Source organism: Trypanosoma brucei, chromosome 4, assembly GCF_000002445.2.
Source record: "Trypanosoma brucei brucei TREU927 chromosome 4, complete sequence".
NCBI classification, from domain to species: domain Eukaryota; phylum Euglenozoa; class Kinetoplastea; order Trypanosomatida; family Trypanosomatidae; genus Trypanosoma; species Trypanosoma brucei.
The window spans coordinates 917,081-929,923 of record NC_007277.1 but is presented as its reverse complement, the minus strand read 5'-3'; the positions used below and the strand labels follow the sequence as shown (position 1 = coordinate 929,923).

Genomic DNA, 12,843 nt, shown 5'->3' with positions numbered 1-12,843 from the left:
GGTGTCAATGTGGTACCGCCCCGCGCTGCAAGCGGGTAAATGTGGATGCGCACGTCCGTTACGAGCGCAGTGACAACATTGTTTCTCATTTGTTTTTTTATTAATCCCTCCTCTTTGCCTCACACCCATTCATACACAGGAACGTGCTGTCCTTTTTTTTTTCATTTTGGCACCGCACAGGGGGTGAACGGCCGTGTTCGGAGTGTGTGTTTTATTAGGTTGCAGTCTGCACTAGGGGCTAACGGAGGGCGAACATGAGATGTTTCGGGGCCTGCGGCCGCGTCTTTTTCTCAGTGAGCACACTACACGCACCATCGCTGCGTCGTTGTAGGTCCATTTCTACTGGCAGTGGTGCCAATTTACAGAAGCCTTCATGGATAGCACAGCTCTGCAGTGACGCACAAAAATCGGAGAAGACAATTTCCTGTGATGTGAAAGTATATGATGAGTTGTCGTGGCGTCGCCGCCGATTTAGTTTCGACAAGGAGCTATGGGATCCGGCGCGGATGAGCAGTATTGTGCGCCGGCGTCTCTGTCTTGGTAACGAGGAAGCGGAGTACACCGTCATTGGCGAAGCCTTTGCGTTTGCCGACAGGGAAGACTCCCCCGTTGTGAATGAGCCACAACATTCATGCAAACTACTGTGGGATCATAACAGTTCTGTTGAAAAGTTGCTCATACAGATTTCAGACCATTTCCCACCGTTGCTGTGGTATGCTGTGAAGCCTACCCTTGAGTCACTTAAGCGCATCTTTTCAGAGTTTCTGGATGTCGACGCAGAACATATGAAGAAAAATCTTCCCTACTACGAGTCTGTGCAAAATGCCATGGAAACGTCAACACAGGAGAGGCTTGGTGTAACGCTAAGTCCCACCAGTGTGAAGGATCGTTTCGTGGCGGACATGCGTCGGCGAGATCCAAAGGACCTTGAACTTGACTACCCTTGTGAATACAGTGTGTTTCTTGGAACCTCCCCACATTTTCGTCTTGTGGAGGACAGGATGATGAAATCCAATCCCTTTGTCTTTGGGTGGCCACTGCTCCTGAGTGATGGTAACGAACATCTTGACGGAACACCGTTGCGGATGGCCGCATTCCGAACCGTCTACTCAAAGTCATTATTGATGTTTCACACACGACTGGACCTGCAAGTAGACCACCGTCTTGCATCCAGTGAGGCTGGTGAGGAAACGTTGTTGGATGTCCCCATTTTCTGCAACATTAATTATCCGAAGAACACTCGACTTTGCGGCGGCAAGCCCCTCGTCCAGCGTTTCAACACTGTGATGGGGACAACATACCCTCTGGACACTCCCGTTGACATACTAGCGGCGTTGGCAAAGGAGCAGTGTGTCAAGGGCCCCAACGAACTGTTGGAAGAACTTAGGTTTCTGACAGCGGCGGCTGAGCGGGCACCGGATGAGGAGCGCGTATTCCGCATTTCTGACGATCAGTTGAGCGCCAATCGCATTGTCGGACAATTGGCGTACACAATAATTTATGTTGCTTTGGTAAACTACGATCGTTTCATTAAGGATGTGTTTGATGTTTACAAGACACACAGAAGTGATATGGTGCGTGTCGCCTGTGCGAGAGGCGCCAGCATTGTGGGGCGACCAGACCTCATTGAGCAACTAATAAGCGCAGAGCGGGAGGGACCGTGTAAGAATATGTTGCGCGGCGTCGTCACCACTCCGTGAGGAAGACACTGCATGGACTACTATTGAGAAGCAACGACTAATTCAGTTTTAAAAATGAGTTTGTGTTTACCCCGCAGATTTGGTGCGTTGCTCCTTTGCCGTTTTAAAGGTTACAGCTTATCCTTCTTTTCCCTTTGTGCGGCTTCCTTTTGTATATATTGTGGTATTTAAGTTCTAGCATAATTGAATATTGATTGCGTGCGTGTCGAAGTTCGTTTGCCGGTGCAGCGGAATCCCTCTTTGGTATTGCGTTTTTTTATAAACGCTTTAGTGTGAGCGGTATTTTATGTGGATGGGCACAACTGAGTAGGGCGGCGGAGGCGTGGATTGCGGGGAGTAATATGCGGAGTTGTTGTAAGGTCTTTTGCTGGTCATCCGATCACCCCAACACTAAAGAATACTTCCTCCCTCTTTCTTTTGTTTCCGTCGGTGGCACCAGCGTCCTGGCAGTAATGCCACACAGCTGAGATTTACCACTAGCGGTGCCACCATAGTCATGCACGCGTTGTAGGAGCTATGGTCTAGAAATCTCTAAGTTGGAGAATGCTATACGGACACTCAGCACCTGTTGTGATTCTTCCGCTCATTTGAGAAAGGAAATACGATCGTGATGTTATCTTGTCCGCTGTAGTGAGGAAACGTGTGAACGTGGCTCAGTTGCGCTGTCACAACATCAGAGATACGACCCAGCGTTTGTGTGACAGCTTGCGAGGTTTGCTTAGAGGGACCTTCATCACCATGATTCCTTGAAGTTAACGAACTGCTGTTTACAACGCCCTGTGTTTTCTTGCACTCGTTTCGGTATTCGAATGTTCCAACTATCATCTTTCTCTCGAGAAGTTAGAAACTGTGAGTAGTTGAATGTCCGTCTTGGTCAAGGGGTGGGGGCGGGGGACGTGTAAAATCAATCATATAAGGGACGATGACATTTCGTCTTCTGAGAGTGAAGGTGACGACGCTAACGTCGCGGTCCCGTTAGAAGAATTAAATGTTGGAACTCAGCATATGATCACGGAGGAGATGCGGTTCCGCCTGAGGCGAAAGGAGAAACTTTCAGTCCAGGACGACGAACTCGGACGGTTGCGCGAAGCCATGCGCCGCCAGGTATTTGCTTCAGGACTATTGCAACCCGGGCAATCAGCGGGAGTGGCACCTCGAAGGGCGGAAATTATCTTTAGTTGTGCCGTAGAGATTCAATCGAGTGGGCTCATGGAAGAGGCACCAACTGCGTCACCCCGTGTGGGAGACACTTCCGCATGGTTGAAGCAACTGCGAAAGTTCATACTTGACCGTGTCCCGTTTCAGCGGTCCGTTCGTGTCATGGTTCCCCGAACTTGGCTCGCGAGGGCACAAGAAACTGATGTTGTATAAATAGGTGCCGAAATAGGGTAATGCAGTTATATTTTTTAGTGATGGTTCTAACTTCACGAAGCGTATTGATCTGTGTTTTACGTTAAGCTACAACAAAGAAGTTATCACTCTAAGGTTCCTTCCGTTGCGCAGGGACGCCCCGTAGGTTCTTGGCATGTTTGCTGTAACCGCGAAACCGCACCGCTCTAATTACTTTTTCCCTTTCCTTCCATCTTTCTTTGCTTTCGTTTAGTAATTAGGTGTTACTGGCTTACTAGCAAGTGTGTAGGTAGCATCGAAGTCGTCAGACAAGAGCGATAACTAAGGGACACGAAAGCAAGGCGGGGGAGGAGTAGCACTCGTGTGAGTGTGCATCCGATCGACGTGCGTAGTTTAGCCCGACAACCCAGCCCGTAAGGATGACCCTAGTACAGACACTGCTGGAGCGGATGCTCAGCGCCAAGGGAAACACGGCTCAAAGGCAAATTCTCATTCGCGAGGAGGACATACGGACAATTCTCAATGCCGTTCGTGACGTATTCATGTCACAGCCGGTTGTGCTAGATATCACGCCACCAGTGAGGATTTGTGGGGATATCCATGGCCAATACTACGACTTGCTGCGCGTATTTGAGAAGTGTGGATTTCCACCGTATTCAAATTACCTGTTTCTAGGTGACTATGTTGACCGTGGCCGACACAGCGTAGAGACAATCACTTTGCTTTTTTGTTATAAAATTGTGTATCCGGAGAATTTCTTTCTCCTTCGCGGTAATCATGAATGTGCGAGCATAAACAAAATGTACGGTTTCTTCGATGACGTAAAGCGACGTTATAACATCAAACTGTTTAAAGCATTCACAGATGTATTTAACACTATGCCTGTATGCTGTGTTGTAGGTGAGAAAATCATCTGCATGCATGGTGGGCTGAGTCCGGACATGACTTCGTTGGCTGCCGTGAATGAAATAGAACGCCCGCTGGATGTGCCTGACAAAGGTATTCTCTGTGACTTGCTGTGGGCAGATCCTGAGGAGGAAGTAAAGGGTTTCCTGGAGAGTGACCGCGGTGTGAGTTACCTGTTTGGGGAAGACATTGTAACTGACTTCCTTGATATGGTGGATATGGACCTTGTTGTGCGTGCTCACCAAGTGATGGAGCGTGGTTACGGCTTCTTCGCAAACCGCCAGTTGGTGACCATCTTCTCTGCGCCGAACTATTGTGGTGAATTTGACAATGATGCAGCCGTCATGAATGTCGACGAGAAGTTACAATGTTCTTTTGCTATCATTGCAGCTCGCTAATGTGGGCCGGGGAGTCGGGTACTGACGTTTTTGTATCTGCGACAATGTGTGAATCACGGAATGGTCTTGATAGTGCGTGTGACGTGATGAAATGCGAAGAAATCGTTTGTTATACGAAGTGAGTTTAAGTTAATGGCAGCATGGGTAGGGTCCTTTATCAGGTTAAACCTCCCAGTCAATAGGCCCGGATGGGTCATTTTTTCCACACCCGCTCTCGTTGAATTGCAACTTTTCGCTGTCTTTTTTTTGTTTTTTTGCGGCGGTGATGATACATTCGCTCCTTCAACCATTCGTTCCCCCCGCCCATCTACTCTCCCATCATTTGCAGATATGTTCATGTGTGTTTCCGTTTTCTGGTAATGAGGGCTGACGTTAAAAAAAGCGTGCTTTGTCATGGCTTATATTTCCACATATGCGTTCAGAGGAGAAAATGAAGGAGTGGAAACAAATACGCTGTCTGAGGAATTGTCGTAATCTCATGTTAAAGAGTTCATGTACACCCATCACCCTGAAATGGACTGTGGCTTGAAATTTGGGTTGGGTTTGCTGCTTGAGATTTGTCCACCCTGCCACCGTTTCAGATAAATATTCTAATATTCTATCCCCCCTTTTATGCATGTTTATATTTTCACCCCTGTAGCTTTGCTCTCTCGTCATTGCACTCAGTGGCACAGCTGTCTAGGCGGGAACAATGTTGTGAATACGTAAAAGTCGTCACCCTGGCTGTTGCTGTTGGGCTTCCCCTGTTTGAGGTTCCTTCCGTTGCGCAGGGACGCCCCGTAGGTTCTTGGCATGTTTGCTGTAACCGCGAAACCGCACCGCTCTAATTACTTTTTCCCTTTCCTTCCATCTTTCTTTGCTTTCGTTTAGTAATTAGGTGTTACTGGCTTACTAGCAAGTGTGTAGGTAGCATCGAAGTCGTCAGACAAGAGCGATAACTAAGGGACACGAAAGCAAGGCGGGGGAGGAGTAGCACTCGTGTGAGTGTGCATCCGATCGACGTGCGTAGTTTAGCCCGACAACCCAGCCCGTAAGGATGACCCTAGTACAGACACTGCTGGAGCGGATGCTCAGCGCCAAGGGAAACACGGCTCAAAGGCAAATTCTCATTCGCGAGGAGGACATACGGACAATTCTCAATGCCGTTCGTGACGTATTCATGTCACAGCCGGTTGTGCTAGATATCACGCCACCAGTGAGGATTTGTGGGGATATCCATGGCCAATACTACGACTTGCTGCGCGTATTTGAGAAGTGTGGATTTCCACCGTATTCAAATTACCTGTTTCTAGGTGACTATGTTGACCGTGGCCGACACAGCGTAGAGACAATCACTTTGCTTTTTTGTTATAAAATTGTGTATCCGGAGAATTTCTTTCTCCTTCGCGGTAATCATGAATGTGCGAGCATAAACAAAATGTACGGTTTCTTCGATGACGTAAAGCGACGTTATAACGCCAAACTGTTTAAAGCATTCACAGATGTATTTAACACTATGCCTGTATGCTGTGTTGTAGGTGAGAAAATCATCTGCATGCATGGTGGGCTGAGTCCGGACATGACTTCGTTGGCTTGCGTAAGCGAAATAGAACGCCCGCTGGATGTGCCTGACAAAGGTATTCTCTGTGACTTGCTGTGGGCAGATCCTGAGGAGGAAGTAAAAGGTTTCCTGGAGAGTGACCGCGGTGTGAGTTACCTGTTTGGGGAAGACATTGTAACTGACTTCCTTGATATGGTGGATATGGACCTTGTTGTGCGTGCTCACCAAGTGATGGAGCGTGGTTACGGCTTCTTCGCAAACCGCCAGTTGGTGACCATCTTCTCTGCGCCGAACTATTGTGGTGAATTTGACAATGATGCAGCCGTCATGAATGTCGACGAGAAGTTACAATGTTCTTTTGCTATCATTGCAGCTCGCTAATGTGGGCCGGGGAGTCGGGTACTGACGTTTTTGTATCTGCGACAATGTGTGAATCACGGAATGGTCTTGATAGTGCGTGTGACGTGATGAAATGCGAAGAAATCGTTTGTTATACGAAGTGAGTTTAAGTTAATGGCAGCATGGGTAGGGTCCTTTATCAGGTTAAACCTCCCAGTCAATAGGCCCGGATGGGTCATTTTTTCCACACCCGCTCTCGTTGAATTGCAACTTTTCGCTGTCTTTTTTTTGTTTTTTTGCGGCGGTGATGATACATTCGCTCCTTCAACCATTCGTTCCCCCCGCCCATCTACTCTCCCATCATTTGCAGATATGTTCATGTGTGTTTCCGTTTTCTGGTAATGAGGGCTGACGTTAAGAAAAGCGTGCTTTGTCATGGCTTATATTTCCACATATGCGTTCAGAGGAGAAAATGAAGGAGTGGAAACAAATACGCTGTCTGAGGAATTGTCGTAATCTCATGTTAAAGAGTTCATGTACACCCATCACCCTGAAATGGACTGTGGCTTGAAATTTGGGTTGGGTTTGCTGCTTGAGATTTGTCCACCCTGCCACCGTTTCAGATAAATATTCTAATATTCTATCCCCCCTTTTATGCATGTTTATATTTTCACCCCTGTAGCTTTGCTCTCTCGTCATTGCACTCAGTGGCACAGCTGTCTAGGCGGGAACAATGTTGTGAATACGTAAAAGTCGTCACCCTGGCTGTTGCTGTTGGGCTTCCCCTGTTTGAGGTTCCTTCCGTTGCGCAGGGACGCCCCGTAGGTTCTTGGCATGTTTGCTGTAACCGCGAAACCGCACCGCTCTAATTACTTTTTCCCTTTCCTTCCATCTTTCTTTGCTTTCGTTTAGTAATTAGGTGTTACTGGCTTACTAGCAAGTGTGTAGGTAGCATCGAAGTCGTCAGACAAGAGCGATAACTAAGGGACACGAAAGCAAGGCGGGGGAGGAGTAGCACTCGTGTGAGTGTGCATCCGATCGACGTGCGTAGTTTAGCCCGACAACCCAGCCCGTAAGGATGACCCTAGTACAGACACTGCTGGAGCGGATGCTCAGCGCCAAGGGCAGTGCAACGCAACAGCAAATTCTCATTCGCGAGGAGGACATACGGACAATTCTCAATACCGTTCGTGACGTATTCATGTCACAGCCCATGCTTCTAGAGATCACGCCACCAGTGAGGATTTGTGGGGATATCCATGGCCAATACTACGACTTGCTGCGCGTATTTGAGAAGTGTGGATTTCCACCGTATTCAAATTACCTGTTTCTAGGTGACTATGTTGACCGTGGCCGACACAGCGTAGAGACAATCACTTTGCTTTTTTGTTATAAAATTGTGTATCCGGAGAATTTCTTTCTCCTTCGCGGTAATCATGAATGTGCGAGCATAAACAAAATGTACGGTTTCTTCGATGACGTAAAGCGACGTTATAACATCAAACTGTTTAAAGCATTCACAGATGTATTTAACACTATGCCTGTATGCTGTGTTGTGAGCGAGAAAATCATCTGCATGCATGGTGGGCTGAGTCCGGACATGACTTCATTGGCCTCTGTGAATGAAATAGAACGCCCGCTGGATGTGCCTGACAAAGGTATTCTCTGTGACTTGCTGTGGGCAGATCCCGAGGATGAAGTAAAGGGTTTCCTGGAGAGTGACCGCGGTGTGAGTTACCTGTTTGGGGAAGACATTGTAACTGACTTCCTTGATATGGTGGATATGGACCTTGTTGTGCGTGCTCACCAAGTGATGGAGCGTGGTTACGGCTTCTTCGCAAACCGCCAGTTGGTGACCATCTTCTCTGCGCCGAACTACTGTGGTGAATTTGACAATGATGCAGCCGTCATGAATGTTGACGAGAAGTTACAATGTTCCTTTCTCATTATACCTGCTCGCTGATTGCCAAGTAGTCGTTGCGTAGTGAGTGTATATTTAGTAATGGGATATGTTGTTTTGTTTGTCTGCAATGGTTGAATGCACTGCGGGAGAGTTGTTGGGCAAGGGTATGGGGAAGGAGAGCAATCGGCCAAACGCTCTGCAGCGGCCTTGTTGTACAGGAGGTGACGCCATTTAAATATTTTTTTTAGTTATCAGAAGTTTCTGTTGCCCTGAGCTTTGCTCATTGGTAGCCACCTCTACTTCGTTCGTTGCCCTCTTGTTTGCCTTCGGGGGCATAACTTTTCTTTATACTACCTTTTACTCGTCTGCACATGTTACGGTATGTCACATGTTTTTTATCCCTCCTCCGCTTCAAACAGTGCTGATATGGGTGTCAGTGATTTCCACCATCATCATTCGTTTGTTTTTATCATTTTTTCTTAAAGTTTCCATTTTCGTATCTCCGTGAAGTTATATGTTGTTATGTTCATTATTGGCAGTAGCACCTTGTTTTCTCCATTTTTGCTTTCATGTTATGATATCGTTACGCCTGAGCAATGCTTTTCTTTCCCCAACCTCTTCCTGATGTTTACTGCACCGGTGAAGAGTGGGGGATGATATGCATGAAAATGAAAGTTGAATAGGGAGAGGACAAATGGTGCCAGTATAAATACGGCGAGAATAGGTGAGAGAGTGAGGGCATATAATGGTGAAACGGATTATAATGTTATTGGTGTGTGGGATGGATGTTCTTCCTGTTTCTCTACAATTTTTCCTTTTCGTTTTTTTTTTTCGGTGTGGGTATAGGGATAATGGGTACGGTTGCGTTGTAGAGTTGGTCAATTATTTTTCCTTCACCTCCATGACCTCCTCACTCACACCCTCCGTTACCACTGCTGTGTGCCGACAACATACTCATATGTCTGAGTTGTGGGGCATTCAGATAACAGTGTGTGAAGTCTTGTGACTTGGCGGGGTTGCCGGGGGGAGGGGAAGGAGTGGTGTCCGTGGAAAAAGAAGTTGGGGCGGAGGGATGTGTGATGGATGGCGTGCCGAAACACAACGGCAAGGGTAGGAAGGGAAGTAATAGAAAGGAAGCAAGAAATACCACCATCAGCACAAAAAGGACACCGGCAGTGCTGGCAGCGATGGCGGTAATTCTTCAGCCATTCATTTTCCTTTTTTTTTTGTTTTCCTTCTTTTAAATCTCTCTTCTCCTCCTTTGCCCCTCTTCTTATTATCTTTGTGTTCTTTTCTTCTAGGTTTAATTCTTCTCATTCTAGCGCTATTCCTGTTTTATAATTCGTCTTGTTTTTGTTTTTGTCTCACTCTAATTGTACAGCGCCATCCAGTGGGTGCCCTCTTTTTTTCTGCTTTTTGCCATCGGTCGATTCTTTTCTTCCTTCCCACTTCTGTTGCGAGTGCGCGACGGGCGGGGGTAAGTTGTAATCGAAATGGAAAAGGAACGAAAAAGTTTGAGAGTACGGAGAATAAGTGGTATGAATGAGTGAAGAGTTCATATATATATATAAGAAGGGCGTGGAGAGCAGGCCCAACGTGTGTCTGCGTGTGTGTGCGTGTAGGAGAGACATGAAGCGACAAAAAAAGGGGCTGACGAGGCGAGTGGTGATCGAGGTGAGGTGAAACGAAGCAATGCGGAGAGGAAAATGTGAAGGAAGGACCTGAGAAAGATATGACGAGGGAGTATGAAAGGGAAAGGAAGACGGTGTTAAGTGATATTTGTGTTTTTACTTCTTGTGCGTCACACCGCACACCAAACCTGACGAGACTGCCCATCAGCAATTTGATTTGTGTCCAGTTTGTTTGCGGGAAGAAATGGAGGGAAATAACGAGATGGTGGAAAACGGAACAAAAAGGGTCCAGTTTACGTTGTTTGTGTTTTGCTTTTTTTTTTTCTTCTCGCATCTCTGCGCGATGAGTTCCTCAATATTGTCTTCAACGCGCACAGTTCTCCCCCTCGTATGGCACCGCGTAACACGTCGATGTTAAATATCATATACGTTTATGCCCCTGTTGTCATATATTTAACGCATACATGCGCATGCACACGCACGCAAGTTTTTATACTTAATCATTTAGGTTGGTGGTTGTCCGCGTTTTGCGACAATTATTTGTGTGTTAACTGGCTGGAAAGCAGCGTTTTTTTCATAACTGATGCAGATAGCACGTGTTTTCTCTAAATTTCCTGTGCTTTTCTTTGTTTTCGTCCTCTGGTATTCTCCTTTAAGTCACTGGTGGCGAAACAGCACGACGAAGCCTTGCTCCGTCACACATACCATGCAAGGTAATAAGATGATGCAATGACGCGTATGAGAGGATAAAGTTTGCCCGTTTCTACGGCGAGCACACGAAATTATTATTTCATTGGTGAAGTTTTACAAAGTTCACTTTTTTTTTTTTCGGTCCCCTCTGCGCGTGCGTTTGCGACAGCATTTCCATACCTCCTAGAGAGGAGACCTCACGATCAGCACCGTTCTCCGACTTGTTCGGCCCATCCTCATGGCCCAACCCATGCTGGTTCGACTGCAGGCTCCGATCAACGTCTGTGGAGACATTCATGGCCAAATTGGTGATCTTGTAGAGATATTCCGTGCCGGTGGGATGCCTCCCGCAACGAACTACCTGTTTTTAGGCGATTACGTAGATCGTGGGAAGCATGGGACGGAGGTGATTGTTGTGCTTCTGGGATTGAAGATCCTGTACCCTGACGGCATGTGTGTTCTTCGTGGCAATCATGAATCCGACAGCATCTGCAGGATATACGGTTTCTTTGATGAGGTGAAGCGGCGTTTTTCAGTGAAACTATTCAAGGAGTTCACTGATGTGTTCAATTGTTTGCCGATTGCTGCGCTCATTGATGACATTGCACTCTGCATGCACGGTGGTCTGAGCCCGGACCTACGCAACTTACGACAGATTGAGAGGATCGAGCGCCCACTTATCGTTCCTGACACCGGACTTGCGTGTGATCTGCTCTGGGCTGATCCCGAGGAGGCGGGAAGTGGTTGGATGGAGAGTGAGCGCGGTGTCAGCTACACGTTTGGGGAAGACATCGTTAAGGAAACATGTGAAAGGCTTGATATTGACGTTGTTCTCCGCGCCCGCTTTCAGTATTTTGGCTCTTGCTGAGGATCTGCAGGGTCTTTTCCTTGGTTGCCCCAGGTTGCGGTTTATACGAAGGGGGGAACTGCGGTTGCCCCCATGTTTTTGGTGCCTTTTGCCCCACTTTTTGGTGTGAGCCTCTTCCTGTTACCCACCGTATCACTCCCCTCGAAAGTGGCCATGAGTGGTTCCCTGCAGCCAACCTTCTCCCTTCTCTGTTGTGTCTTTGGGCTGGAGGTGACGTAAGGTGTAGTTGGTTACCTGTTTGTCATCAGTGTGACTCGCAAGCTGATGAGGCGTATGGATCCCGATGCAGGGGGTGGGGACCACGATTTGCTGCAGTGTGTGCTGCGGCTCCCCCTTCCGAACCCTGAGGTGGCATCCATCATGTTGCAGGTATTGCGCGTAGAACCACCTGTCCCTGGCACATCGAGAGAGGTTCAGCTATGGGCTGATGATAGTGCGCGATCGACGGTGTTTGCTAGGCTATGTGCCACGCAGGAGCGGGCGTTGCGTGCAGCTGTTGCGGCGCTATTGGAGCAAACAAAGCTTGTCCTTCGTACGTTGGATGCCTTCCCTGTCGATGCACCTGCCAATGTCTAGTGCGCACGTACAAGTACTGCCCGGAGTTCAGGTCCTTTCCCTTTCCTTCTTTTTTTTCCCCTTTCTGCCTTTCGGATGTGTGATCATATGTATTCTCCCGTTTTCATACCCTTTGCTTTTTTTTCTATTGTGAAATGCCACAACAAGTGCTCATTTGTGTGTAATCGAAGCGGGAAGGACATGTCGATCAAGGACGTCAATGTGAAGAGCGGGAAGCTGGAGGAGAAGCTTAAGGGGAAACTATTTTTGGGTGGCGTGAAGCCCTCCGAGGAGGATGTAAAGGCATTCAACGATCTGCTCGGTGGAGACAATACGAATGTATTCCGCTGGGTGAAGAATATCGCCTCTTTTACCGAGGCCGAGCGCACTGCCTGGGGTGCCCCCGTGAAGATCACGCCCCCTGTTGCCGCTCCTGTCGCTGCCCCCGCTGCTGCCCCCGCTGCTGCTCCCGCTGCTACCCCAGCAAAGAAGGCTGCTGAGGCCGACGACGATGACATCGATCTCTTCGGTGAGACCACGGAGGAGGAGCTTGCAGCCCTGGAGGCGAAGAAGAAGAAGGATGCCGCAGCCAAGAGCACAAAGAAGGTTATCATTGCAAAGTCATCAATCCTGTTTGACATCAAGCCGTGGGATGATACAGTGGATTTGCAAAAGCTTGCCACGGAACTCCATGCAATTAAGAGAGACGGTCTACTGTGGGGTGACCACAAACTGGTACCCATTGCGTTCGGAGTTAAGAAGCTGCAACAGTTGGTTGTCATTGAGGACGATAAGGTGTCTGGAGATGACCTGGAGGAGATGATCATGTCTTTCGGAGATGCCGTACAGTCAATGGACATTGTGGCCTGGAATAAAATCTAGTCGCCCATTCCAGAGGCAAGGGGGATAGGATGAAGAGTTAAATGGTCTAAGGGATACGAGGAAAATAGGAGAAATGGTATT

General features: G+C 47.9%; 8 protein-coding genes across 8 annotated transcripts, besides 3 other annotated features; all 8 read left to right on the top strand.

Annotated features, from left to right (window-relative positions):
- Positions 1–12,843: part of a sequence feature (sequence corresponds to BAC RPCI93-26G5) that runs on past both edges of the window.
- Positions 255–1,700, top strand: Tb927.4.3660 (hypothetical protein, conserved; the record flags this gene model as incomplete). Its single annotated transcript, XM_839423.1, has 1 exon — positions 255–1,700. The coding sequence occupies one exon, from the start codon at positions 255–257 to the stop codon at positions 1,698–1,700; it is 1,446 nt and encodes a 481-aa protein (XP_844516.1).
- Tb927.4.3650 (hypothetical protein) lies at positions 2,562–3,071 on the top strand (the record flags this gene model as incomplete). The annotated part of the gene is made up of 1 exon (XM_839422.1): positions 2,562–3,071. One exon carries the CDS (start codon positions 2,562–2,564, stop codon positions 3,069–3,071), a length of 510 nt encoding a protein of 169 aa, XP_844515.1.
- Positions 3,470–4,354, top strand: Tb927.4.3640 (serine/threonine-protein phosphatase PP1, putative; the record flags this gene model as incomplete). The annotated part of the gene is made up of 1 exon (XM_839421.1): positions 3,470–4,354. The coding sequence occupies one exon, from the start codon at positions 3,470–3,472 to the stop codon at positions 4,352–4,354; it is 885 nt and encodes a 294-aa protein (XP_844514.1).
- Positions 5,391–6,275, top strand: Tb927.4.3630 (serine/threonine-protein phosphatase PP1, putative; the record flags this gene model as incomplete). The annotated part of the gene is made up of 1 exon (XM_839420.1): positions 5,391–6,275. The coding sequence occupies one exon, from the start codon at positions 5,391–5,393 to the stop codon at positions 6,273–6,275; it is 885 nt and encodes a 294-aa protein (XP_844513.1).
- Positions 7,312–8,196, top strand: Tb927.4.3620 (serine/threonine-protein phosphatase PP1, putative; the record flags this gene model as incomplete). The annotated part of the gene is made up of 1 exon (XM_839419.1): positions 7,312–8,196. One exon carries the CDS (start codon positions 7,312–7,314, stop codon positions 8,194–8,196), a length of 885 nt encoding a protein of 294 aa, XP_844512.1.
- Positions 9,350–9,435: a sequence feature (A-rich).
- Positions 10,696–11,325, top strand: Tb927.4.3610 (serine/threonine-protein phosphatase PP1, putative; the record flags this gene model as incomplete). The annotated part of the gene is made up of 1 exon (XM_839418.1): positions 10,696–11,325. The coding sequence occupies one exon, from the start codon at positions 10,696–10,698 to the stop codon at positions 11,323–11,325; it is 630 nt and encodes a 209-aa protein (XP_844511.1).
- Positions 11,590–11,901, top strand: Tb927.4.3600 (hypothetical protein, conserved; the record flags this gene model as incomplete). Its single annotated transcript, XM_839417.1, has 1 exon — positions 11,590–11,901. The coding sequence occupies one exon, from the start codon at positions 11,590–11,592 to the stop codon at positions 11,899–11,901; it is 312 nt and encodes a 103-aa protein (XP_844510.1).
- On the top strand, positions 11,977–12,762 carry Tb927.4.3590 (translation elongation factor 1-beta, putative; the record flags this gene model as incomplete). The annotated part of the gene is made up of 1 exon (XM_839416.1): positions 11,977–12,762. The coding sequence occupies one exon, from the start codon at positions 11,977–11,979 to the stop codon at positions 12,760–12,762; it is 786 nt and encodes a 261-aa protein (XP_844509.1).
- Positions 12,302–12,357: a microsatellite.